Source organism: Pocillopora damicornis, chromosome 11 (assembly GCF_964200805.1).
Source record: "Pocillopora damicornis chromosome 11, jaPocDami1.2, whole genome shotgun sequence".
Lineage (NCBI taxonomy): Eukaryota > Metazoa > Cnidaria > Anthozoa > Scleractinia > Pocilloporidae > Pocillopora > Pocillopora damicornis.
This window is the reverse complement of record NC_142680.1, coordinates 5,454,275-5,478,608: the sequence shown is the minus strand read 5'-3', so window position 1 is coordinate 5,478,608 and position 24,334 is coordinate 5,454,275. Positions and strand designations below refer to the sequence as shown.

At 37.2% G+C, this 24,334-nt stretch overlaps 3 protein-coding genes across 4 annotated transcripts in view; 1 reads left to right on the top strand and 2 right to left on the bottom strand.

Moving 5' to 3' along the window:
• Window positions 1-461: 461 nt before the first annotated feature.
• LOC113681207 (zinc transporter 7-B) lies at window positions 462-9,578 on the bottom strand. Its single transcript, XM_089186929.1, has 13 exons — window positions 9,394-9,578; window positions 9,192-9,293; window positions 8,973-9,086; window positions 7,784-7,871; window positions 6,926-7,037; window positions 5,833-5,979; window positions 4,987-5,040; window positions 4,076-4,153; window positions 3,228-3,285; window positions 2,994-3,084; window positions 2,815-2,873; window positions 1,688-1,778; window positions 462-1,469 (listed from the first exon to the last, which is right to left on the bottom strand). The coding sequence occupies exons 1-13, from the start codon at window positions 9,480-9,482 to the stop codon at window positions 1,425-1,427; spliced, it is 1,128 nt and encodes a 375-aa protein (XP_089043055.1). The 5' UTR covers window positions 9,483-9,578; the 3' UTR covers window positions 462-1,424.
• A 53-nt stretch (window positions 9,579-9,631) lies between these two features.
• LOC113681197 (sulfite oxidase) lies at window positions 9,632-17,157 on the top strand. The gene is made up of 8 exons (XM_027198271.2): window positions 9,632-9,662; window positions 10,126-10,203; window positions 11,131-11,221; window positions 11,929-12,073; window positions 12,852-13,181; window positions 13,677-13,898; window positions 14,715-14,881; window positions 15,767-17,157. Exons 3-8 carry the CDS (start codon window positions 11,148-11,150, stop codon window positions 16,521-16,523), a joined length of 1,695 nt encoding a protein of 564 aa, XP_027054072.2. The 5' UTR covers window positions 9,632-9,662; window positions 10,126-10,203; window positions 11,131-11,147; the 3' UTR covers window positions 16,524-17,157.
• Window positions 17,158-20,154: 2,997 nt separating this feature from the next.
• LOC113681199 (uncharacterized) overlaps window positions 20,155-24,334 on the bottom strand; it is a 43,738-nt gene continuing 39,558 nt past the window's right edge. For both annotated transcript variants that reach the window (XM_089186879.1, XM_089186880.1), the window contains 5 exons: window positions 23,757-23,827; window positions 23,430-23,470; window positions 22,909-23,005; window positions 21,861-21,960; window positions 20,155-21,405 (listed from right to left, as the gene is read on the bottom strand). In XM_089186879.1, the coding sequence (XP_089043005.1) occupies window positions 21,331-21,405; window positions 21,861-21,960; window positions 22,909-23,005; window positions 23,430-23,470; window positions 23,757-23,827 (384 nt within the window). In that variant the 3' untranslated portion in view covers window positions 20,155-21,330. The remainder of the gene's footprint in view (window positions 21,406-21,860; window positions 21,961-22,908; window positions 23,006-23,429; window positions 23,471-23,756; window positions 23,828-24,334) is intronic.

Below are 24,334 nucleotides of genomic sequence, written 5' to 3'. Positions count from 1 at the left end.
AAAGCAATCGAGATTTTTGTCAATTGCTTTTATCCGCTCTTAACTCCAATCGAGTAATAAAAGTATTCTGGGATTGCAGACGTTTTGCTGCACTACTCTCTGTGATTGGTCTAGAAAACTGACGTCACCCCCTCGACCAATTGTTTGGAAAACTAAAACCAATCGATATTTTTGTCGCACGCCTTTTTCCCGCGTTTAAGGTTGTTTAGGAGTCTGCGCATCGCTTTGAGTTCTTACTGGTTGAGTTGATATTTTCCTCTACTATATTTTGCCTTTCTGATAACCTTGTTTTTCGGTTTCAAGGAAATTAGTGAATTAGCTCCTCGGGGTACTTTCCATTCTTCTGATTAGTTGAGATTACTCGAGTTTTGGTCTTACGACACTCAGTCGGAGAACGCTCTATAAACTGCTGTGTGAGGGTCGTTGATGCTGAATGACGCAAAAACAACAAGCACGAAACGTTTGAAAAGTTTGCTTTTAATGTCACCAGACTGCGACCGATTTACTTCATTTTCTTCTAGCATGAAGGCCCTTAAATTCACACGACTTCCTACTAAAGAAAACGCAAAAAAAAAAAAAAAAAAAAAAAAAGAGAAAAAAACCAGAATAATAGGGAATATTTCTATTTACAAACAAAGAAATGTGAGTTTACAATTTTTCTTCTAGATATCCAAGTCCATCAAGTCCCCCTTTGCTTGTTTGGTTTTCCATTCAGGCAATATAACATTTAATCTTCTTTATATTATGGTTTCTCGACAAAATAAAATATAAACTCTTGTAATTGTAATAGAAATTCGTCCAGTCAAGACATTTGACATTTACGCTTATCCGAAAAGAAGTAAAGAGAGTGAAAAGTTTAAGTTCAAAGGAAGTTTCCGTAACCGAAAACGACTTCACCTCTTAAGAGTCATTCAGTAGAAGAAACGAAAGAAACATTTCAAATGAAACTAGAGCATAGAGCGTTTCTTGAGCTCTTTGAGCAGATTTTCCTTCAATGTCTGATGCTCATTTACAATCTGATTGGTCAAAAACCCCTTCCAAAATCAAGTCAACCAATCATGTGTCTGACCAAAAATCAATTGCGAATTTTCTGCACATGGTGCAGATTACGTGAATTCTGACTGGTTCATTGCCTTTTCCGAATTTATGATTTCCTGAGTCGACAATCGACTTAAAAACGCTCTGTTGGTAACCGGAGGATTTTTGACTCCACTATTTTGTTTCGATCTCAAAAAAAAAAAAAAAAATCTCGCCATTCTCTGGTTTTTTTTCTTTCCTTTTCGTCGTGTAATGATAGATTATCATTTGATAACAGAACAAAAGACGTTCAGCATAATGAACCATAGGCACATCTTTTCTTCGTGCAAGCTTTCAAATCTGTTCTTAAAATAACAGCAATGTTCGAAAAGGTAATCTGTCTTGATTCAATAGGAGTGTTCAATCTGTACATAAAGTTGTTTCACTCCAAGCTGTGGAGAGAAAAATTTGAAAGTTAAACCATTGATATATCAACCCCCCATAATGATAACGATCTCAGTACAGTATCACTGCTAGATCAAACACTATGGTCATGAGAACGAAGATAATGATCACAAACTGAAGAAGTTAAATAGTTATACTGTGGGGTGGTTACTGGCTAGTGCCTTATGTGGTGCTTTGTAATTGTCATCATGAAATGTCCCCTCACCTCCATAAAGATATGATGAGTCTGACTGAGAATTTTATGCGTGTCAGCTGTAGGTGCAACCAGCAAACGTAGAGTTCCAACCCACACGTTACTAAAGATGAGATCAACAGAATGGTATCACCATTAAGATTCATCACTGTCATACTAATCTAATGATTAGAATTATTATAAGCATGAAAGGTTCACAAATGCCTTTTTACAGCAAGATAGAACACTCCTAAGACTGCAAAATAAATGTCGCCACTGCGGGCATCCAAAGTTTTTTTTTTTTTTTTTTTTTGGGGGGGGGGGGCAATTTTCAAGCTAAATGCTTTTGTATTATACATGATTTGAATTTTTATGAAATTTCATATATTAATTTTATCAATTGTATCTTGTAAGTAATCTTGAATTGTGAATAAAGTTATTTTTTTCATTAGAATTCCACAGTGATAAAAATGCATGGCAATCTCTTCCCAAGAGACCCTATAACCTTAGTACCTCTGTGCCATGTGCAAACTACTCTTATTTTGTAACAGAAAAGTACCACATGCACAAACAAAACATGAGCAACAGGACTTGAGTGTCCTCAAATTTGACTCTGGTTTCTTATCAGATTGTGGAACATCAACACACAAAGAGAAACAAATTATGCAGGGGACACACCCAAGAACAGTTAGAGAATGATAAATTTCAGTCTTTCAGTGCTTTTCCAGAGGGAGTGTCTAAGAGGGTAGGGCTCCTGAGTGCATGACCCCCCCCCCCCCCACCTCCTTGTTACAACAAAGACTGAAGTGAATTAGGACTCTAAGACTTGCAAAAACTGCTAAACCACCTTACCACACTCCAAAATTTCAACAAGATATTTAAATAAGACTTTGCCAAAACCTTTTGACCTCCATGAGTGATCAAGACAGAATTTCTCCTTTCAACATCAGTACAATATTAAACACACAAGTTATGAGAATATGGAAAAGTACAAATAAGGGATTATCAGTTGATCCAATGCCAAATTCTCCAAACTAACCACATAAGAATTGTATAGTAGACAGTAAAGAGAATTACAATATCTTGGTGGTAAAAGGGTTGACCAAGAGAGCCTATTTGGGAATGAAATTACATACAATAATGTCAAAAGAGGTTCAAACCTGCTAAGTGCCCAGAAATGAGGATCTTGAATGCTAAACACATCATCCATTTGATTCACCTGTGAAATACATACAGAAAATAATCAATGAATATAACCTGTGTATTTATTATGAGTTCACTTAAAAGGCAAATTTACATGTTAAAAAAAATAGTTTTAAAAATTTATCTTCTCACTCACCCTTTGGTAAGCAATATGGACATTCTTTTCCAAACCAACTGGGATTCTCTGCATTAATATTCCGACAGAATCTTTCAATAGAGGGATTACACTGCAGACACAAAAGAAAACTGGTCAAGTTCAAAATATATGTATTTTGTGATTCAGGGCAACTTACATCAGAAGTGATTGACTGTCAGTAGAAGATTTCCAAATAAATTACTTTATTACAAAAATATATCTTTTTTTTTTTACCTGAAGAAAATAAGAACTGAAATAAACATGGAACATATGGGATCAGCCAACATCCATCCTATTAAAAGAAAGGAAAGCTTTCAGATTCATGACATATTCACCAAAAATTGTCAACCACTTTTAAACAAAATACAAAGTTGGGTATATTTACCTATTCCTAGACATTGACCAGCTTAAATTATACTACCACTAATTTTGTATCCCAAACCATGCTTTATTGGCAATCATGAGATGCAATATTTTTTAGCCAAAAAAGAATGGATGTTTTATCTTAAAGCACTCTTGCCTTTAGCCATGTTTAGCAACATTGCTTCAACTCTCTCCTTCTAAACCCAAGAACCCTTTAACTCCCAGATCAAATTTGTGATTCTCCTCACTGTCAACCATACAATTCTTATAATTTTAGTTCAGAGAATTTAGTATGGGATAAACTGATAATCCCCAAATTTATATTTTTCTTAATTCTAATCTCTCATCTGGTTGATATTGTATTGGTATTGTAAGGAGAAATTCTGTCTTGGTTACCCATGGGAGTTTAAGGGTTAACTTTCAGAAGTGATTTACATGTAACTTATTTCCTTATGATATCCAAAAACCTTCAAGCAAACAGGTAGTAAGATAATCCAATTTATCAGGTAGAGGTTGATATCTTGATCTAACACCAAATTCTCACTAACAATTCAAAAGGAAATGTGCACCAACTAGAAGGGAGAATTAACAATCAGATCTTGGGAGTTAAAGTTTTAAAGGGGGATTAGTAAGTCAGTCAGATGTTTGCAAACTTTTGCTTACGAATTTTTTTGAAAAGATCAGGACACAGTTCACTGTTAGAGATTTTCACAACTTACCAAACTGGTATATAAGTCCAGCTGATATAATTACACCTACACTTCCTAATGTGTCTGCTAATACATGAAGGAAAACTCCTGTATGAAAAAACAACAAGACACAGTCAATTGAACAGTATAAAGGGGGTCACTTTCTACAGAAACTATGGTGCTGCATTGGTGGGGGATTTAACAAGGTAATGTGGTTTAAAAAGATTTTTAAAAGCTGATCAGTGTTTTGAGCATTAGCCATTTGTCAGAGTAAGGGAAAGAGACAGCAAAAAGCAGTTACAACTGGGATATAAATCCTGCTGACTAGCATCTAATTTCTCCTAATCACTGCTGAATCGCACAGTAAAGTCATAGAAATAAAAGAGACAATTGCCAATGATAGAGGGCCTCAACTTTCAAACAAATTCTCATTGTGAGTGTAACAAGAAATGTGGAGAGAACAGTGTGGAGAATATACATACTGATGATAAGGTGAACATCACAGGGAACAAGTTAAGTTGCAGTGAAAATTTCCTTTATGTACATGTAACAAGGAGAAATTTAATGGCTGCATCAATAACACACACCACAGCAACTTGTTTTGAAAGCAGTTCACAAGTAATAAATTATGACATGTAACAGCAATTTGTCTCTACATTTTCCAGCCGATTAAGAAAACAGACATGTAAGAAGATCTGTTACACAAAACTGCAAAGAAACAACCCTTAAAGCCAGCAACACTGTAAAAAGAATGCCACCAATTTTTATACAGCATAATACATATGAAAAATAACCAAAATGAGTGTTTCAACTTTCTCTCCTGTGATAAAGAGTTTTTCAAGTTCTGTGGTAGAATAATTGGGTGATCTCAATTATTCTTAATTTTTCTCAATTTTTCCTTTCGTTTTTCCAATCATATTTGAGTATTTTCTTCCTCTTACCTTCCATTATTTTACTTTGGGAAACTTCCACTTTTCCTTCCTTGTCTGAACAACCTGCATGTAAACAAAGGAGACATCAGGAGAAGCTCATCAATAATAACAATTTTTTTAAGTTAATAATAACCATCACAATCAGAACTGTAACAAATCTTGAACATGATTGGTTATCACAAGCCCAATTTGAGTACTTATGGGACAGTGAATGTGTCATGTAATTGGACATTGTAGTAATTAGGCAGTATTACATTATCCCAAGCCTTGAGTAATTACACAATACACATCATGTGCAAAGATCATGCACATTTCACAGAGTTAAATGTTGTCTTTTTTCCTATGAAAAAATTTTACTGACGACTCGTTTATTTCTTAGATGTTGTCATAGTTAAGATTAATTGGCAACTGGACTTCAACACTTCCAGATACCAATTTCTAAATTAACTGATTAATTAATTCAATGCTTCCAATTCTGTCCATAATCATACCCATAAATAACAAATCACTCTCATGATTTACCTCCTTCACACCCAGGAGTGACCAACAAGGAATTTCTCCTTACAATATCCATACATTTTCAAGAAAAAAGGTAACAAGAGGCAAGAAAATATCAGCAATTGAAGGAGAAATTGCCTGATTTAACATCAAATTCTCAGAATTAGAATCATAAGCAACATGGGGAGACAGGAACAGAGAATTAATATATAGATTGTGGGAGTGACAGGGTTAAGACCAAATTGGACTTGACTGAATCCTATTACTGTTACTTATATCATTGTAAAAAATGATTTGTGCTTTGTAAATTTAGACAATTGTATGCAGTTATAGTCTGTGTTTCAGGCACTTTGGTACCTGAATCATGTGAATGGTTATGTCCACCATTCATGTGGGAGTGTCCATGTGAATGACCATGAGAGTGTCCATGGCCATGACTGTGTCCATGTTCATGGCCACCACCATGTGAATGTCCATGCCCTCCACCATGTGAATGTCCATGCCCTGTGAAGGGGAACAAATGTATATATCACATTTAATCCTTTGATCCCTAAGAGTGACCAGCATCTAATTTCTCCTTATAACATCACCCCTACATCACTCATAAGGTCGCAAGAATAAAGGAAATAGTCATCAACTAAAGAGGCTCTTGACTGTTAAACAAACTCTCACTGTCATGATGTACCTTTGAAATGAATGGAGAATACAGATACTGATGTTTAGGCATAAAGGGTTAACTCTTTAATCCCTAAGAGTAACAAGGATCTAATTTCTCCTTACAATATCATCTTTGAATAAAAGGTTTAAGTCATGAGAATAAAGGAAATGATCAGCCAAAAGCTTTTGATGGTTTTACAAATTCTTCCTGTTAGAACCTAGGAAATGTATAGAGAATAGTATGGAGAATATGCATAATGATCTTAGGTTGTAAGGGGTTAACCCATAGGAGTGATGAAAATATGGGTTTTGAAGAGATGACAGCCTTTTTGCTGGAGGTGTTTGCTTTAAGATTGTATGCCAACAACAACCCACCCTATCCTCACAAAAATTGTCTGTTGACTGCATCATCTTTTCCCTTCAAAATGAAGTTCAAACAAGCCCTACAGTCACAATTAAATTCCCAATAACAACACCATCGTTGAACAAAAACCCAAAACCTTAAAATGAAAGTGTATCCATAAGTTACTTTATTTCTCTCCCAGTTTTGTGTCCTCAAAAAAAATTTGAAGATGCTCAGGAAACCAAGCGATTAGTTCTGAGCCCAGGAAACTTCTGGATAATCTGAGAGAGTTTACATACATTGTAAAGATTACTGTAAAATAGTTCCAATTCATAAGTGACTGAATCACGACAACATAATTTTTTGATTGCCATGGTATCATAATAGGTCAAGAGGTCTACAATTGGGGCCATAATTTTAATAAACCATTATCATTAAGAACATTCTTACCTGCTGCACCTCCATGATGAAAGACAAAAATACCAACAAGATTAACAAAAAATCCTAGAACTGAAACAACAAACAGCCTCTCATGTTTAACCTCTGGAGGGTGAAGAGCTCTCTAGAAGTAAAAAAAAAAATATATGTTTAATGTTAAAAATTAACAAACCAATGTCTTAATGGTCTCACGCATCACGAACTAACATTAGTCACTCAGCAAGAACAGCATAGTTACAACACAAGAAATAAAGCAAACCTCAAAATTCCATCCGTTAAAAGAAACTGGGGCAAACAAAGAACTGGCTATCATGCTGTAAGTGATTTTAACTCGCTGGACAAAACTATACGAGCCTCTGATAATGTAAATATTTTGAAGCGTCAGATTTTTAATTCATTGATTTAAGTTTTGTATTACACATAAGATACATTAGTTTTTAGTAGCATCTTTTAGCATTTTTATTCATTGTAAATTTTTAATTTTTAATTTGCGAGGTCCTTTTTGTAAACCACTTTTTAGTGAAAAAGTTTCCTCATTAAAGATTGTCATTATTTAATGCAATGTTACAGGTGTTTTATCATTTAGGATTGGATGTACCTTATCCTTTTCATATAGCAAAGTCCTATTATATTTAATTTACTATCAAGTAAAACTTTTCACCCCTGGAGTGAATATCATCTAATTTGTCCTTATAATATTGCAACTGAATCAAATATTACATTCAGAAGAATAGAGGTAAGGGTCATCAACAAAAAAAGTTCTTAAATTATTGAACAAATTCTCCTCATCACCACCTTTGAAAATGTATAGGGAACAGTATAGAGAATATACATGTTGATGGGAAGGTGTAAAGGGTTAGAAATATTTACCTCTACAGCTTCAGATAAAATAAAGAATGCAATAAACACCAAAAATAATCCATTCACAAAACCAGCCAGCACTTCAGCTCGTCCATACCTGGATTGCACAGGAATCAAAACAACATTCTATCAATTTTACAAAGAGAAAAGTAAAAGGTGCACTGACTATGGTTAGCTTCAAAAGGTACTAACTCCTTACTGCTCACCCTGTCCTACCTTACACCTCCCCCTTCCCCCTTGCCCCTAACCCTTACCTCATGCCCCTTACTCTCTATACTGGCTGTCAATCAAATACTTCTCTTATATGCTGAATAATACCAAGACTACACATGTTCAGCTTCATGGTGTGATAAAGGATACTCTGGCAGGAACACCATTAACAAAATGCCACTGAATCAAAGGACTTATTTATACAACAAACACTGGTTCCCCTCAAGGGCAACTCAGAGGGTTCACAATACAGTAACATAAGTAAGAGAGAGAGAGAGAGAGAGAGAGAGGCTGTTTTAAATGCAATTCTGTTCCTCTAAACTGCATCACCAGTTCTACTACAAACCTTACTTAAAAAAAATCATCAACCTTACTGTAGGATGAAGGCAATAATTTTAAACTAATAAAAATGCACAAATCAGAGCTTGAATGAAACCAAACAAAGACAACAAAGGCTTTATATTGAAGATGGAATTCACTGCTTTTTTCAGGTAATTCATTTACTCAGTGACCCTTGTAACAGCAAATGTATTGTATGTTTTACAAAAAACTCTGTGCTGCTAGGCAACCCCTCTGATTTCCAGATGTATGTCACAAGTACTGTGCAATGTAAGATTGCCCTCCCTACACGGTCCATAATTTATTATACCCTGTGAGTGCTTAAGGTTGATTTCCATTGAGTAAACCATAATTGAATATAAACCCCCCCCCCCCTCCTTTCCCCTCCTCATGCTTTTAAATCTTTGTTGTCCTTTTCCTCCATTTTCTATTTTCAATGTCATGTGTTTCTGGCCCAATCATAAATAAATTATCACACTGTACTTTTTGCCTCACCATTAATTACAATAAAAAATAGTCACATACAAGACAACTGCTTCTGTATAAAAATGTGGAAAAAAATTAAGCAACACAAAACTGGAAAATTATATTGTTGCACCATTAGTAACAGTAAGATTTGAATTAAAAGTACATTAACAGAGCTAATTACCCATAGGAAAATCTTTCATTTTTTCCCCATTTTGCGATCACCGATGCTATGAGCCCCGCCAAGAGTGCAGTACAATCGAAGAACATATGAAATGAATCTGAGATCAGACCAAGACTGAAAGAAAGATAAACATTCATCGTAAACTTCAATGGATAATAATAATAAAAATAATAATAAAATTCGAATCCATAACAGAAGGATAATTGAGAAATCGCTCACCTATTCGTCCATATCCCGTAGGTCAATTCCACAAACGCAAACGATAGGTTAAGAAGAAGGAAGAAGAACAGATTTCTCGAGCCCTCGCTTGAGAGTATGGCCCTAAATAGATATATTACGCGAAAAAGTTAACATGGATGAACACATGGTTATCGATTTCAGTGCAATCGACGACAACAAAAGCGCTTTCAGATCATCGTACTTTATCCATTCAAACAAACGCGATTTAAGCTTCACTCCTGGTTTGAAATCGTCACTTTTAAAACCGTCTTTGCTGGTTAATGGAAGCATGCCGATATTAAAATTCGTACTGAGGATTGCATCTGATCACAACACTGCCGGCTTCAAAGATACGTGGCATTCGCTCACTTCCTGTCATTTCCCATTGGCTGATGGGATATATGTTTGCCTTCTAATGCGTTTCCAGCTTGCGTTACCACAGGTATCCCAAGATCACGTCCTGAGAGAAAGGTACATTGGCCTGTAAGAACAGAACAGAGTTGCAAAACCTACAACACAAACACAAACTTAAAACAGAATCACAAAGTCCGCAACACTAACACAAAACTCTACAACACAAATACATACTTAGAACAGAATCACAAAATCCGCAACACTAACACAAAACTCTACAAAACTTAAGTTTGTGTTTGTGTTGTAGAGTTTTGTGTTAGTGTTCCGGATATTGTATTTCTGTTTTAAGTTTGTGTTTGTGTTGTAGAGTTTTGTGTTAGTGTTGCGGATTTTGTGATTCTGTTTTAAGTTTGTGTCTACGTTGTAGAGTTTTGTATTAATGTTGCGGATTTTTTTATTCTGTTTTAAGTTTGTGTTTGTGTGGTAGAGTTTTGTATTAATGTTGCGGAATTAAAATTCGTGAAAGCGTCACGCGTTGTGTGACTTTCACGAATTAATGTTTGCTTTTTTTTTTTTTGAGACGTGAGCTTGGTAACCTGTGACCTCACAACTGTAGTTTCAACCAGACAGATTAGTTAAGCTTTGATTCTTTGTTCAGGTAAGTGTCAGGCCTATTTTCATCGCAGGTTTTAACTCTTTTGTTTTGTTTTGTTAACTCCTTTTCATAAGTAGCTTCAGTTTTCCATGACATTAATGATCATCAAAGTTTTCATTCAAATACGTCCGCGTGCGTCAATGAAGAGAAAAATATAACTTGAATTCTTAGCCAAAATGGAACTTAATAATGTATTTTACGTTTCCGATTATTTGATGCGCCCCTTATAGAAAGATCAACCGTTTTCATTTTATTTTGGAACGAAGGATAAGAATATCGATGCAATTCATGCCACGTGACTCGACGTTTGACGGTTGAAAATGACTCGATCTTAAATTTTGTCTCTTTACGTTGTTCTAATTGAAGTCTATGTACTTCAAACAAAGCCTTTAGGGTGTGTGTTGTTTAGTTTGTTGACTATTTATTGCGGTTGGGGAGTATTTATTAAATGAATGGCACTTGCCAATGCATAATTTTAATCAGGAGTCAAACAACGTAGCCAAGTGAAGCATTGTGGGTAGTTTGGAAACAGAGGAAGTTGTACTTTACGAAGTGAAAGTCGATAAGGAACTAGAAGCTTGTAGTAATTTTTTTTTTCTTTACCGACAATCTTCTTTGTTAGGCCAAAACACACATATATAGCCCAAGTTTGGTTGACTCACTGTGTAACCACACGTTAATAGCTGCCCAAATTGCTCATCTTAGGTATGAAAAACTAAAGAGGGACAGAAACCAACCAAATATATGTTGAAATCAATTTAAAAAAACAAAACAAAAGGGAAATGAGCACCCATTAAAAAAAGAGCTCTTGATTGTTAAACAAATTCTCCTTGTCAGTACATAACAAAGTGTACAGAGAATTGTATAGAGAATATTCACACTGATGATGGGGTGTAAAGGGTTAAGTGAATTATCTTCTTCTGTCACCAGTCAGGAACTCAGTTACCATGTCACTTTTCCGACAAAGATCAACATCATGTAGCCGTTTGAAGGAGATATTTCTATGTCCTAGAAGTTCCAGGTAAATTCCCTAACCCTAAGCAATATTTTTTCAAATCAAATTATCAAAACTTTGTTGCTCACCTCTGTGATAACTACCCTATGCTCTAATGCAGGATATTTTACTTTTACAGTGCCCCTTTACACCAATGATTATGAAAATTAAATGGTTGTTGGCAAAGTGTTGGGAAAATGATTTTCCCAACACTTTGTGAATAAATATCTATTCACTTTGTGAATAAATATCTGGCTGAATCATTGTGTTGTGAGTTTTTGGGCAAGATACACTTTTTCACTTTGGCTCTCTTCACCCAGGAGTTAACCCTGTAACTCCCCAGATCTGATTGTTAATTCTCCCTGTAGCTGCTACACATTTCCTTGTAAATAAGTTATGAGAACTTGGTGCTAGATAGAGATAGCAGCTTCTACCTGATAAGTTTGAATATTCTCATTACCTGTTTGCTGAAGAATGTATGGATATTGAAGGGAGAAGTTTTATGTTAATCACCTCTGGGAGTTAAAGGATTAAACTGGGTACTGGCAATATTTGAGGGGCAGAAGGGGAAGAAGTAATACTCCTTGTCACTTTAAATAATGGAAACCAAGTTAAGCTTTGGCTGGAGAAGCTGCTTGGCCCAAGTTCATACTTGCACTTCTGTACTCTTTCCTGATTTTTTCTTAACAGCTGGACATACTCTGATTCATGTTATTTTTATCTCTTATTGTCAGTGGTTGGTTGAGAACAAATGTAACACAACCTAAGAGAAAGATAAGTTCTAATGCAGCATACTTGACAAGATCTCAATACTATTTAGCCATTGGTACCTTGGTAGGGACTCTGACTGGAGTTGGACTCATCCTCAATAAAAAAAAGGTGGATAGACTATGATTATTGGCTTAATAAAAATCAATAACATAATCATTATTATAAAAATTGTTATACTGGTAATGGTTAATCATTACCGGTACAACAATAATTTTTATGATGATAAAATTAGGGAGCTGCAGTGTAGTGTTGTCATAAGAAGCTAGTAATGGAAACCTGCTGGCTGTTGGACCATTTTGCTCTGGCTACTTTGTTAATTGTGATTGTAGACACAAACCTAGTATTTTTAACTGGTTCTATCATGATATCTGGCTAAAAAAAATACAAATTAATATATCCCAGAATGCTGGAAATAACATCTCAGAGAGTTTCAAATTTCATATTTTCCAGGGTGAGATTCTCCCCAGACCATCCAGAAAAGACCTGTTGCTTTGCAACATGCTATGCTTGCTACACAAGCATAATTCAACTCATTCACTCTGATGAAGGGCTAAGGACTAATGCTCAAAATGTCACATCTTAAACTCTTAATGGTGGCCAATTCAGGTTGTCAGTTCAATTGATAATACCAAATCACCTTGTTGTACTCTCCTACCAATGCAGCACCACAGTTTCTTGTATTGGGAACTTGCCCTCTTTATAATCAACTCAGCCAAGTACTCAGTTTAAATCATAAATTTCTTACATTTTCTGATGACAACTCTGCTGTGACGTAGAAGTTAGCAATGAATATGCTTTGAAGAGATAGAGTTGCGAGTCTTAGCAGGGTCATTTTATTTTGTGACATGGGCATTCTGGCATAAATCTTTACATATTTTTTCCACAGATTTCTCAAGCTAAAGAAGCAGCAAAGTCCCTTGGTCAACTATCACAGGACAAAGATCCTGTTTATTCCACAGAAGAGGTTTCTCAACACAACAGCCATGAAAAAGGAATCTGGGTGACTTACAAAGGAAACGTGTATGATATTACAGACTTTGTTGCTAACCATCCTGGAGGGTCAGAAAAGATAATCTTAGCTGCTGGTGGAGCTCTGGAACCATTCTGGGCTCTTTATGCTGTGCACAATAATGAACATGTGTTGGAACTTTTGGCAGAATATCGCATTGGTTCTTTGTCCAAAGATGAAAGTTCTATTGAAGCTGTAGATATCAAAGTACGTAGAAAATATGTGGAAGGATATATTGATCATAGTATGAACTTGAATTTAACACAGCCCATGTCAAAGAAGCTTCATACTTTTTGCCCAGTTGTTAAGTAATATAATATTGTATGTATTAAGCCATCTTCACTTCTACTGGTGAGCATAGGGGATTGACCATGAATCTCTACTAGACCCTGTTTTTGGCTGAATATTGTATAAACAAAAATTCAGAGTTAAGGGATCACTTCACTAAATGAGTGAAAAGAAGATTTTATAGTGTTTTTCATTTTCCAACTTCCTGAAATGCATCAGTCTGGACAGTGGTTAACATGAAAAGTGAAAAACCTAGAATTTTCCCATAGGGAAAAAAACAGGAGAACTCCATATCTTATTATCCAGACACTTGCGCTTAATTCTGTGGTTCAAAGCTGAATTTTTAATCACTGCAGTTGGCCTATTTATGTGTGCATGCAGATAACTGATAGTTACATCACTGTGTATTTTTAGGATCCTTACATAACCGATCCACCTCGTCATCCTGCCTTGAAGGTCAACACTAAGAAACCTTTCAATGCTGAGCCACCTTTGCAGCTCCTGTCAGACAATCTCATCACCCCTAACGAGATCTTTTTCATTCGCAATCATCTTCCAGTTCCAGACATAGATGAAACCAAGTATGAGTTGGAGATTACTGGTGAAGGAATTAAACCTGTGATGCTCTCTCTTGAGGTAATTTGCAGATTAATTCAGTGATCAGTTTCCACAACGTGACTTAAAACAGTAACCCAACAAGAAAATGAAGGGGTGCCTTGAATAAGTTTTGATGCAGTGTCACCTTCTCCCTCTGTTTGACATTGGAAAACAGGAAAATTTGTTAAGGGAATCCAGTACTCTGTAGAAAGTCACCAAGAGTGCTTTTCCATGTGTGTCCACTTGACTTTAGTATCCTTTGCAGCCTTTCTTTGGGATGATACACAGCACTCACCCCACCTGAGAGCATTGCATCTTCCCTTAGCTCACTGATAGCAGCTCTTTCCATGCAACTGCCTTCAGTTGGTGAAAAAGAAACAAGTTGTGGAGGATATAGAGATCTGACCCTTCCCTGTTATTATCAACATAGCAAGCCCTTAAATACAGAGAAGATGCTGTTGTGGGACTTCTCTCCACCTTATCTGAAACCTTCCCCCACCACCCCTCCTCTCTTTACTGGGATATCCTATGTATACCCCATGTTACAATTTTTTTTTACCCTGGAGTGGAAAAAATTGTCTTAGCTCTTTACACCCTAACATCAGTATCCACATTCTCCATACTCTTCTCAGTCCCTTTTCTTTTTTACTGACAAGGAGAATTTGTTTAACAATCAAAGCTTATTAGGTTGATGATCATTTCCTTTATTCTCATTATCTAAGTGAATGATTCAGCAATATTACTGTAAGGAGAAATTAGATGCTAGTCTCTCTTAAGTTTTAAAGGGGTTAAAGTAGTTCTGCAGGCTTGTTTCTTTTTTTCGATCAATTAAAACAGTGTTCTGATTTTTTTTAGGACTTAAAGACCAAGTTTCCGAAGCGTAGAGTAACTGCAACAATGCAATGCGCAGGGAACAGAAGAAGTGAAATGAATCGGATTAAACTGGTGAAAGGCCTTAACTGGGGAGCGGCAGCCATTAGCACTGCTGAATGGACAGGTGTTCTCTTGAAAGATGTATTGAGGTATTATGTCATGAAGAGTTCTTTAGAAAATTGTGCTCGCGTGGGAGGACGCGAGTCTCGAGAACAATTACTCACTTCAACATCAGACGGATAGGAGACGCGGTAGCGTGATGGTAGACCTCAGGGGGAGGGGGTACCTGGGTCAATAATTGCATGGTATATGCTCCTGGTCTCTCAGAACATCTTCCCTATCATAGCCTATTCTGTGACCGATTATAGATCCCATCTTAGTCACTTTGGGCACATAAAACTACATTTAAACTGCAATTCTTACCAATTTTGGATCTCTAGTTACCACAATTTTCCTAATGAGGACCCCAGTCTAGTAACTTTACTGAAAATACAACCCAATTAAAAACAACATCTACCTGATAAGTTTGAGTATTCTCTTTACCTGTTTGCCGGATCATGTATGGATATTATAGGGAGAAGTTACTTGTTAATCACGTCTAGGAGTTAATCAACTTAGAGTACTATTTGATCAGCGACAAAAATCATATCTCTTATTTCTGCTGTCTTTTCATAATTTTTTTTTTTTAATAAATTTTAATTTCATTTGATTTTGATTTACAATTTCCTTTCATCCTTAAAAAAAGGCGTAACCTTTATAGTTTTATGTACATAACTTCCTTCCAACTTTGATTTGGAGTGTCAGTCCAAGATGCTGCCTGAACTTGTGAAGTACTCACACTTGACCAGACAGCGACAGCGAATAGTTATTTTTGTAGCGGCTAAAACAGATGATAGCGTTGAAAGTGAGCTCTGATCGGCTACTCGAACTCCGAATACCCCTCGCTTTTTACCTTCGAGCAACTCCACTTCGTTGAATAAATATTAACTGCTCATCGCATTATAATTTTCCTTCGTTTTGGTCGCTATTTTTAGGTACGCGGGAGTCGATGAAGCATCTGTTCAGAAAAATGGGGTACAACACATTCAATTTGAAGGAGCTGACCATGACATAACCGGCTCTACCTATGGGGCCTCTATACCCGTGGACAGTGCGCTTTCTTCAGAAAGAGACGTACTTGTAGCTTACGAAATGAACGGGGTTCCTATTCCCAGGGATCACGGCTTCCCCGTACGACTTGTAGCACCGGGGGTTGTGGGTGCCCGTAACGTAAAATGGTTGAAGAAGATTGTATCCAGTAAAGAAGAAAGCTCGAGCCATTGGCAGCAGAATGATTACAAAGGATTCTCCCCGACAGTTGACTGGGATACCGTCGACTTTAAGTCTGCACCCGCCATTCAGGAGTTGCCTGTTACCTCAGCCATCTGTGAACCAGCAGAAGGCGCCGTCGTCTCGGCGAATGACGGAGAAATCTCACTCAAAGGGTATGCATGGAGTGGCGGAGGTAAAGGCGTTGTTCGAGTAGACGTGTCACTGGATGGCGGTAAAACATGGCACGTTGCTAACCTAGATGGAGAGGACAAGCTTCATCGAGCGTGGGCCTGGAAACTGTGGAATGCCACTCTGCCCCTACCAGAAGGGAAGGACGCCCTGCAGATCTGTGTCAAAGCTGTAGACTCGTCCTACAACTCACAACCCGACAGTGTTGCTCCCATTTGGAACTTACGAGGAGTGTTGTCCAACGCTTGGCATAGAGTTAATATCACAGTCAAACAGGATTCGCAGGAATAGGAGAATGATGATGGATAGAACTGGACCAACAGAAACGTCACCCGGTCGTCGATAATGAAAACAATAGCAGATTTTGTATTTTTTTTTCTCAATTCTTTTGCGTTTCTTGGTGATGCTCGGTAGCTCTTTATGTCTACTCTTACGTTAAAATGTAAGTACCAGGCTGTCGAAAAGCTGCCAGATCTTAACCCAGTTTCGATATCTTACGAACAGGTCCTCTTTAATGCGAGCGTTACAATGCTGAGTTGTCCCAACTGGAAATAATAATTTATTACTTATATAGCGCAAAATACATGTGGATATGATCTAATGCGCTAGTAAATTTAACCTTTCTGGTATCGAGAACTTTATCATCATCGTTGTAATCACTATCCGGTCTGTTTTAGCGTGTGTGTGCGTGGTTTTTTTTTTCGTCGAAGGTTGAAGGAAAACTTTAAAAGTCCTGGAAGACTACATTATTTCAATCCAGGCCTACTGAATTTGAATATGGGGCATAGGAAGAGGCTTATTGACCGATTTTTTTTTTTCAGTGAACATCGATATAGAAAATAATTTGTCGTAGACATTGTTTTGTCATAATACTGGAAACAACTTCCTGGTCTTGGGTCGTAGTAAACAATTTACAAAAGTTCCAGTAAGTAGTCTGAGAATTTTATATTTTCAAAAGAGTACGAACTGTAGTTAATGTTGTCTTCCCCATGTCACTTTTGGGAACTGTATGGATAGCAATAACCATAACTAAATTTGCTTTAATTACGGAAAGTTTATTCCCATAACAACGTTGTTTTTGTTTTGTTTCGTTGCCAAGTAACGGTAGAAGTTACGGCTGACGAAACTTGGAGCTTTGACGTCGTTGGAAGCTGAGTTTTTTTCTTTCTTCAAATGATGACGTCATTAGAGGGGTCCCGCGTTCACAAAAAAGGTAGATGATCGCAATTCATGCCAAGTTGATGTTCGTTTATGGAACCATAACAACAACATAGGATTATGTCGCAAAGAAATGGTTCTTCTCAATATGACGTCATTGGAGGGTCGACGATCGCAGGTCATGCTAAATTTAATGTTCGTTTCAGGAACCATAGCAACGACATAAGATTATGACGTCAAAGAAATGGTTCCTTTCAGGTCATGACGTCATTACGGTGGTCTTGAGGTAACGGAAAAGGCCGATGATCGCAAGTCATGCTGAGTTTGATGGTCGTTTCAGGAATCATAATAACAACAAGGTTATGCCGTCATCAAAAAGGTTCTTCGAGAGTGAAAACGTTTACATGGTACTAAACGGCCAAACGGGAGAATGTAGAGAATTATATTTTCTGCCTCCCCCTCCTCGTATTCTTTTTGTATTCACGTGCTGCGCGTAATTTCACAAATTAGCCAATCAAAGAACTCTAAACTTGACATTGGAGAACTGACCAGGACATTTTTCGCGTACTTTTGTTGTTTGTTTTCTCAGAGTTTAGTTGGTACTTTTGTGCTTTCGTTCACGCAAATTTGTTACCCCTTTGTTTAGAATTTTATGACGTTTCGTAGCTTTTATTTTAGCCAAATGTTGTGGTTCATTTAATATGTTTCATACATATTTCCTACGGAGTTTGGACTCAAGCCTCTTTTTTCTCAAATTGATTTTTTTTATAGCAACTATCAATTCCAATGACCAAGGCAAGTGAACTTGCAAGCGAAACTCATAAAAGAACGAAGACAACGTAAAATCCACTTCTTTAGTTATTGGTATGACGCCGTTTTGATGATGACATTCAGTGACGTCACAAAAAATATGTAAACTCAAATGGTAACCCAGGTGACGAAAGTAACACACACCTACGTTTTTGACCACTGAGTTTCTTCTCATCCTCAAAGAGACGCAGAACAGAGTTTTTGCTCTCCAGAATCAAACTCATTTTCTTCGAGTTAGCATCAATGATGGATTACAGTACGACAGAGGATCTGGACAAGCCAGGATTGTTTAAAGAGGGCAGGGAGCAAAAAGGGACCAAAAAATCTCAAGAAAAATCCAGTCGAAAGATCCAGCTTCGTTTTGTCACCAATGAGATGTTAGAAATATATCAAAGAATGAGCGAAGAAGAAGAAAAGTTTAAACAGCAATATGAAGAGGCTGCCTTCATGGTATATGGAACACTACCCAAAGGGAAGGTGTCTTTTAATGTTCAACTCAAGATGAGTGAAATACACAAAAACTAGAATTCGAACTTCCTGATCAGAACAAATTGTGCAAACGATACCTAATAAACAATAAAGGCATTATATTGTGGGCCGGGTGTAATAGAAGTCAGGAACTTGAGCGCTGTTATTTTGGATGAGTGATTTGATATTACGTGGCGGAAAGGGAACTCAAGGCCAGAACAGAAATGGAAAAAAACAATCGGTAATTGCTGTTTTTTTGGTTTTTTTGTTTTTAATATTTCTTGAGCATGTGTCTCTTAGGTCTGCAGGTTGCCGGTACTGAGAAGATAAAAAAACATGAAACCATGAAATTTATTAACCCGAAGAATATCTTGTTCGAAAAAAAAATTTATACATTAAACAAATTGATCGATCATCAAGAATTTTATTATTTGTCTCCCCAATTCGGCCAGCTGTCGGCGTGCTCCCACTCTTTATTGTCTCGTACCAGACCTCCCACGGTCAAGCGATGGTAAAAAAACATCAATTCACACCAATAGGCTAGAGTCCAACTCCGTTGAACTTATTAAATTATGCACAATATTTAGCTTAAATAAGGACTTGAAACTTCTTAAAGTCCCAAACAAAGGGGTGACAAAAGGCTCAGAAATTAAAACCGATTCCGAAATACAAACAACAAAAATACGTCCAGTGTCCTCGTAAATTTCCATTGTCAAGGTTTCAAAAGACGTCGCGCGCAAATATAAAACAAAATACAAAAGTGGAGTCGCTTGAAAGACACAAGGCTAAGAAATTTTTAACACGATACGTGGTTCTGGCTCTAGACCAGCATAGTTAGGGACTTCCCATCATTCCTTGCCCACCTGATCCATCGCGTTGGTTTTACATACGAGATTACTCTCAACATACCAACATGGCCGTGTCTCAAAAAGACAAGAAAAAACCAAATTTAAGGAATTGATTGACTGATATCCTCTGTCTTTACATATTTTTCTTACCTCGAATGGCAATTTTTTTAAAGCCTATACGCCCTAACATTAAGTATGCATATTTTCCATACTGTTCTCTATACGTATATTAAGATGCTGAAAAGGAGAATTTCTATTTATTCCTGTGACTTTAATTTTTTATTCATGGGTGACATTGTAAGAAGTAACTAGATAACTCTTACGTCAAAGGATTACGATGCAACATCAACACGAAATTTGATAACATTTGCGCAAATTAAAACTTAATCAGAAACATTTAACGCGAAATATAAATACGCTGAATGTCATAATTTAATGATAAAAAAAGAAAACCAGTTGAACTCAAACTTGGCATAAAATGGTTTCGCAAACAGCCTGAGAGTGTGTTTCTTGGTAGAGAGTTGTTAGGGAGGAGAGGGTGAGGAAATTGCCCTTCGACTAAATTTACCTTTGCAGAATTTAAAAAAATTAACTGTACACTAAAAAAAAGTGTCGAAAAACGCGTCGCACACAACGACTCCTTCATTTTCTAATTTTATTTACAATTGTTCGAAAAAAAGCTATGCTCTACAGCTCAATACGTATGTTCTTTCAAATTAATTTGCTTATATTCGAATATAATTTCTATACTTCGTAGTAAATAATTACTGAATTACTAAAACTGAACTGTTGAAGTCACAAGCATATTTTCTTTGAACTGTTCCTTTCGCTGTATCCGTCAAAGAAGTAAACAAAGTGATCTTGTGATTTATTCTGTCATTGCTAGAAAAAGATTTGTAACTCAATATCAAACTGATTTCGATATTGATGTCGTACTCTACGAAATTTGTTTGCTTTCTTTAACTTATTACTAACATTCGAAAATTCCCTGGTTAGTTATTAGGAACGAGACACCAGAGTAATTATAATTGAGACAGAAACATTCATATTAGTATCGAAAAAAATTGGAAATTGTATTGGTTTAACTATTTCTGTCTTTGATTGACCTAGAAAACTCGTATTACCTTCTTAACCAATCAGATGCAAAGTCAAACCCCTATGATGATTCCTTTGCTCTAATACGCCATTTTACAGTTCTGTACTTAGTTGCCAAGCCTTTGATTTGAAGTGAGGCTGAAGATGACCTTGTTAGAAAAGAGACCAATATCTAGTTAGCATGATAACAAAGTAATTTACATCTGAAAAGCAGCAAGGTTTGTATCATAACAAGGTCAATCTTGGCCTCATTCTTGTTCAAAGGCTTAGCAACCAGGCATGCAACTTTACAATGGACTACTGTGTGACAAAAAAAAACTAACACATTTTTGAAGGTAGTTGGGTCAGATTACAAGAGCACACCAAAGTGAGCTCGTTTCATACATAATAGAAACAACTCAAAACTGCTCAGGATGAGGTTTACGAAGTTAAAACTTACAGGACAAATCTTTAGAATCCTACCCTAAATTCCTCAACTCATAGTCCACAGATTCAAGAAAAGCAACGACCTTCAGTAAAAAAAAGGCTGCGTATTTCACCGACATCATTGCATCGTGAACCATAGCAACATGTTTAAAAATAAATCAGCTTCTAGAGCCTGAGAATAAAATAGCCATTCTATCAATGCCCTAGAGATGATTTCAAATTAGGATTAGTACACTGCTAAACTCTGTACAAAATTTCACGCGTCGGAGCCTCCACTTCCGGAGAAGACTGAGTTAAGCCGATATGTTTTCTCTTGAAGTGTTCACATAACTGGATTCCCCTTTGTAATCCTCTGGGGTCAAATAATCCTGGAAAGAAACACAGATGTAAGGAGAGAAACAAGTTTTTAAAGTACGAAACTTTCTTCCGTTGTTTCAATAGCGACGGTTATTAAGATTGTTGAGTGGGCAGAATAAAATTATAAAGTAAGCGATCGGGAACGAGGTTTGAACTGTGCTTTGCAATTATTGCAATACTTCTTGTTGATAATGTTGATGACGTCCTCACCAAAACGATTTGTCATTGGGAAGAATAAGCCTTAAATAGAGTGACTCTGGCTGGTGTCCACATAACCCTTTACATCCTAATATCAGTATGTATATTCTCCATACTGTACTGCACATTTCCTAAGTTGCTGACAAGGAGAATTTGTTTAACAATCAAGAGCTTCGTAAGTTGGTGATCATTTCCTTTATTCTCATGACCTTCCTGTTTGATTCAGAGGTGACACTGTAAGGAAAAATGAGACGCAAATCAAACTTACTGATTGTTGATTGAGCATTCGGTGAAGTTCATCACTCAGGTCCTCAAACTTTGGCCTCGCCTTAGGATTTGCATTCCAACAACGAAGCATTATTGCATATCTGAAGATTAAAAGAGATTTCACATAGTAAGAACTCCGAAATGACTGATCATGTACTCGGAGCTGGCGTGTGGTTGGTCAGAGGCATGTTTCTTTGACCGTTTGGTGGTACCCATTTAAACTCCTAGCGGGGGTGGAGAGAGGCGCTAATTTTCTTCCCCAAGAACACAACAAAATGACTCTGTGGCTGGGCAGCATGAGAACTAAATCGTAATGTATCTGATTGGTAGAGAGCAGCAGGGTCGAGAGGGTGGTACAACTTTTCTTAAACCACAATAAGCAACGGAGCTCAGTCAAAACGTCAGTGGGGCGTCAGTGGTCCAGTGGTTAGTGCGCTGGACTCTGGGTCGAAGGGCCCGGGTTCAAGTCCTACCAGGGGCATGTCGCTGTATCCTTAAGCAAGATGCTTTACCCACTTTGCTTCGTCTCTCGGATAAGACGTAAAGCCGGAGGTCCCGTCTCACAACCCTTCTATGCTACAAATAAATTGTGGGACGTAAAAGAACGCACGCACTGTTCGCAAAGAGTAGGGCACGTAGTGCCCGGTGTTGTGGTCTATCTCGATTTGTGCCGTCGTAGGTCTGGGTGGGTGAGGTGTGATCAAAATGGACTGAAGCGGCTGCCAGAGGCGCCTTTAATATGCTGACGTCCGATCTCACCTCTCTGGTTCCTCCGCAATTCAGCCCTTGGCTGCAAGTGAGGAAATTGGCACCATTCATCTATCATCTATCTATCTATCTATCTATCTATCTATCTATCTATCTATCTATCTATCTATCTATCAAGTAGATCCAATGTATCCCCAGATTAATTTCGTCACCCAGTTAAAATTTCCCCCAACTCGACAAACAATATACAACCGAATATTAATTACCAAGGACATAGACGAGAACAGAGAGCTCTTAACACTCTAGTTCTATTGAACGCCTCATGATTACATTTTACTTACAGCCAGTCAGTGCAATAACGGGGTTTATCCAAACGATGACCCGCTTTAAGCTTCGGTAGCAGTTCGCTCGAGGCCACACCAGCATACGGAGCACAACCTGTGAGTAAGAACACAGAAGTATTATGTGAGTTGAGCCTTTGCATACCCCTAGTTTTTTATTATGGGTAAGATTTAAGTCAAACGACTGCTGACACGAGCAACGTTAGGGTTTGAAAGCGGTTCATCATCAGCAGTCCGTGTCAAACTTCTCCATATATAGTCATTCTTGTTCCTACTTGGTTTATTAGTCTCTTCTGTGATTTCTATCTTATCGAACCAATATTTTGTAGTCATTTTCAATCCGTCTTAAACTTCCCCATCCTTAACCATCGTTGCACTTGCCTGTCTAGTCGGACTTATATTTTTGGTCTCCACCAACTTAAAGGCGGCTCTGCACGCAGCAAAAAGTGGCTTAGAATATCAAGTGTCATTGACGCTACGAGCTCAAAGCCACAGGAAAGGAAGGGGGGGGGAAGTCTCACCTCCAGTTTCAATTTCCCATAGTAGGACACCAAATGACCATCTGTGAAGAAAAAACGAAATTGGTAACATTTAACATTAAAACAATGTTGTTTCTAGAATAAAGTATGGCAAACATTTCTAGAGTCTTTCTAAACAACTTTCTTGTCAAAGCTAGGGGGGTTCTTATACAAACGTTTTAGTGACTTTTGGGGACAGGTCAGATCGTTTTATCATGATAAATTATCAGTTTTTCTTGTCAAAAATAGGAAGGGGTCACATTAATCTTAGGAACCTCTCCCCCTTTCTTCCCCCTCCCCCACCCCCCTTTTATAGCGCTTTAGACTTACACGTCACTTTGACTGGTGTAAATTCCTTGCTCCAGTGATTCAACCGCCATCCATTTAGCTGGAAGTTTCCCCTGTGAAAAGAAAAATAATTAAAACTTTTAATCATTAGTTTGACTTCAAAAGGGCTGTTAGGATTGGTATGTATCTCAGATTGTTTAATCTCCAATTTCCTTGTACTTTGATGATTTAGATGTTCTTAGACACACTTATCTCACGTCCATGGAAACTTTTTTGCGTGCGTAAGTTTGTATTTTTATCCGTTAAGGTTCTTTTTTTTTCATTCGATTTTCATTTTAGCGATCAGTATCGCCCAGTAAGAAAGAATACAGCAGTTTACAACTGAGAGTCGAACTTAAAAACGGGAGTGCACTGGTTCTAGCTTAACTATACTCTGTGATTGGTTAAGAAAACTCGAACCACTCTCTTAACCAATCAAATTCAAAACTGACACCCTCACGTCTTCTCATGCCTAAAGTACTCTTAAGTTTGAGTTCCCATTAACTCTTTCAAATGTTTCCTTTTGTATAATTGGCCGTTGTTAGAACTTAAGTTTTAGCTTTGCGAATCTCATTGAAGAG

Excerpts from the sequence above, each read along its gene's own strand:
- LOC113681207 (XM_089186929.1), bottom strand. The coding sequence starts at position 9,482 with ATGCTTCCATTAACCAGCAAAGACGGTTTTAAAAGTGACGATTTCAAA. Across the intron at positions 7,872-8,972 it reads AATGAAAGATTTTCCTATGG|GTATGGACGAGCTGAAGTGC; the intron begins GTAATTAGCTCT and ends TGTGCAATCCAG. Across the intron at positions 1,470-1,687 it reads CTCATCATATCTTTATGGAG|CTTGGAGTGAAACAACTTTA; the intron begins GTGAGGGGACAT and ends TTCTCTCCACAG.
- LOC113681197 (XM_027198271.2), top strand. The coding sequence starts at position 11,148 with ATGTCACTTTTCCGACAAAGATCAACATCATGTAGCCGTTTGAAGGAG. Across the intron at positions 12,074-12,851 it reads TCATCCTCAATAAAAAAAAG|ATTTCTCAAGCTAAAGAAGC; the intron begins GTGGATAGACTA and ends TTTTTTCCACAG. Across the intron at positions 14,882-15,766 it reads CTCTTGAAAGATGTATTGAG|GTACGCGGGAGTCGATGAAG; the intron begins GTATTATGTCAT and ends CGCTATTTTTAG.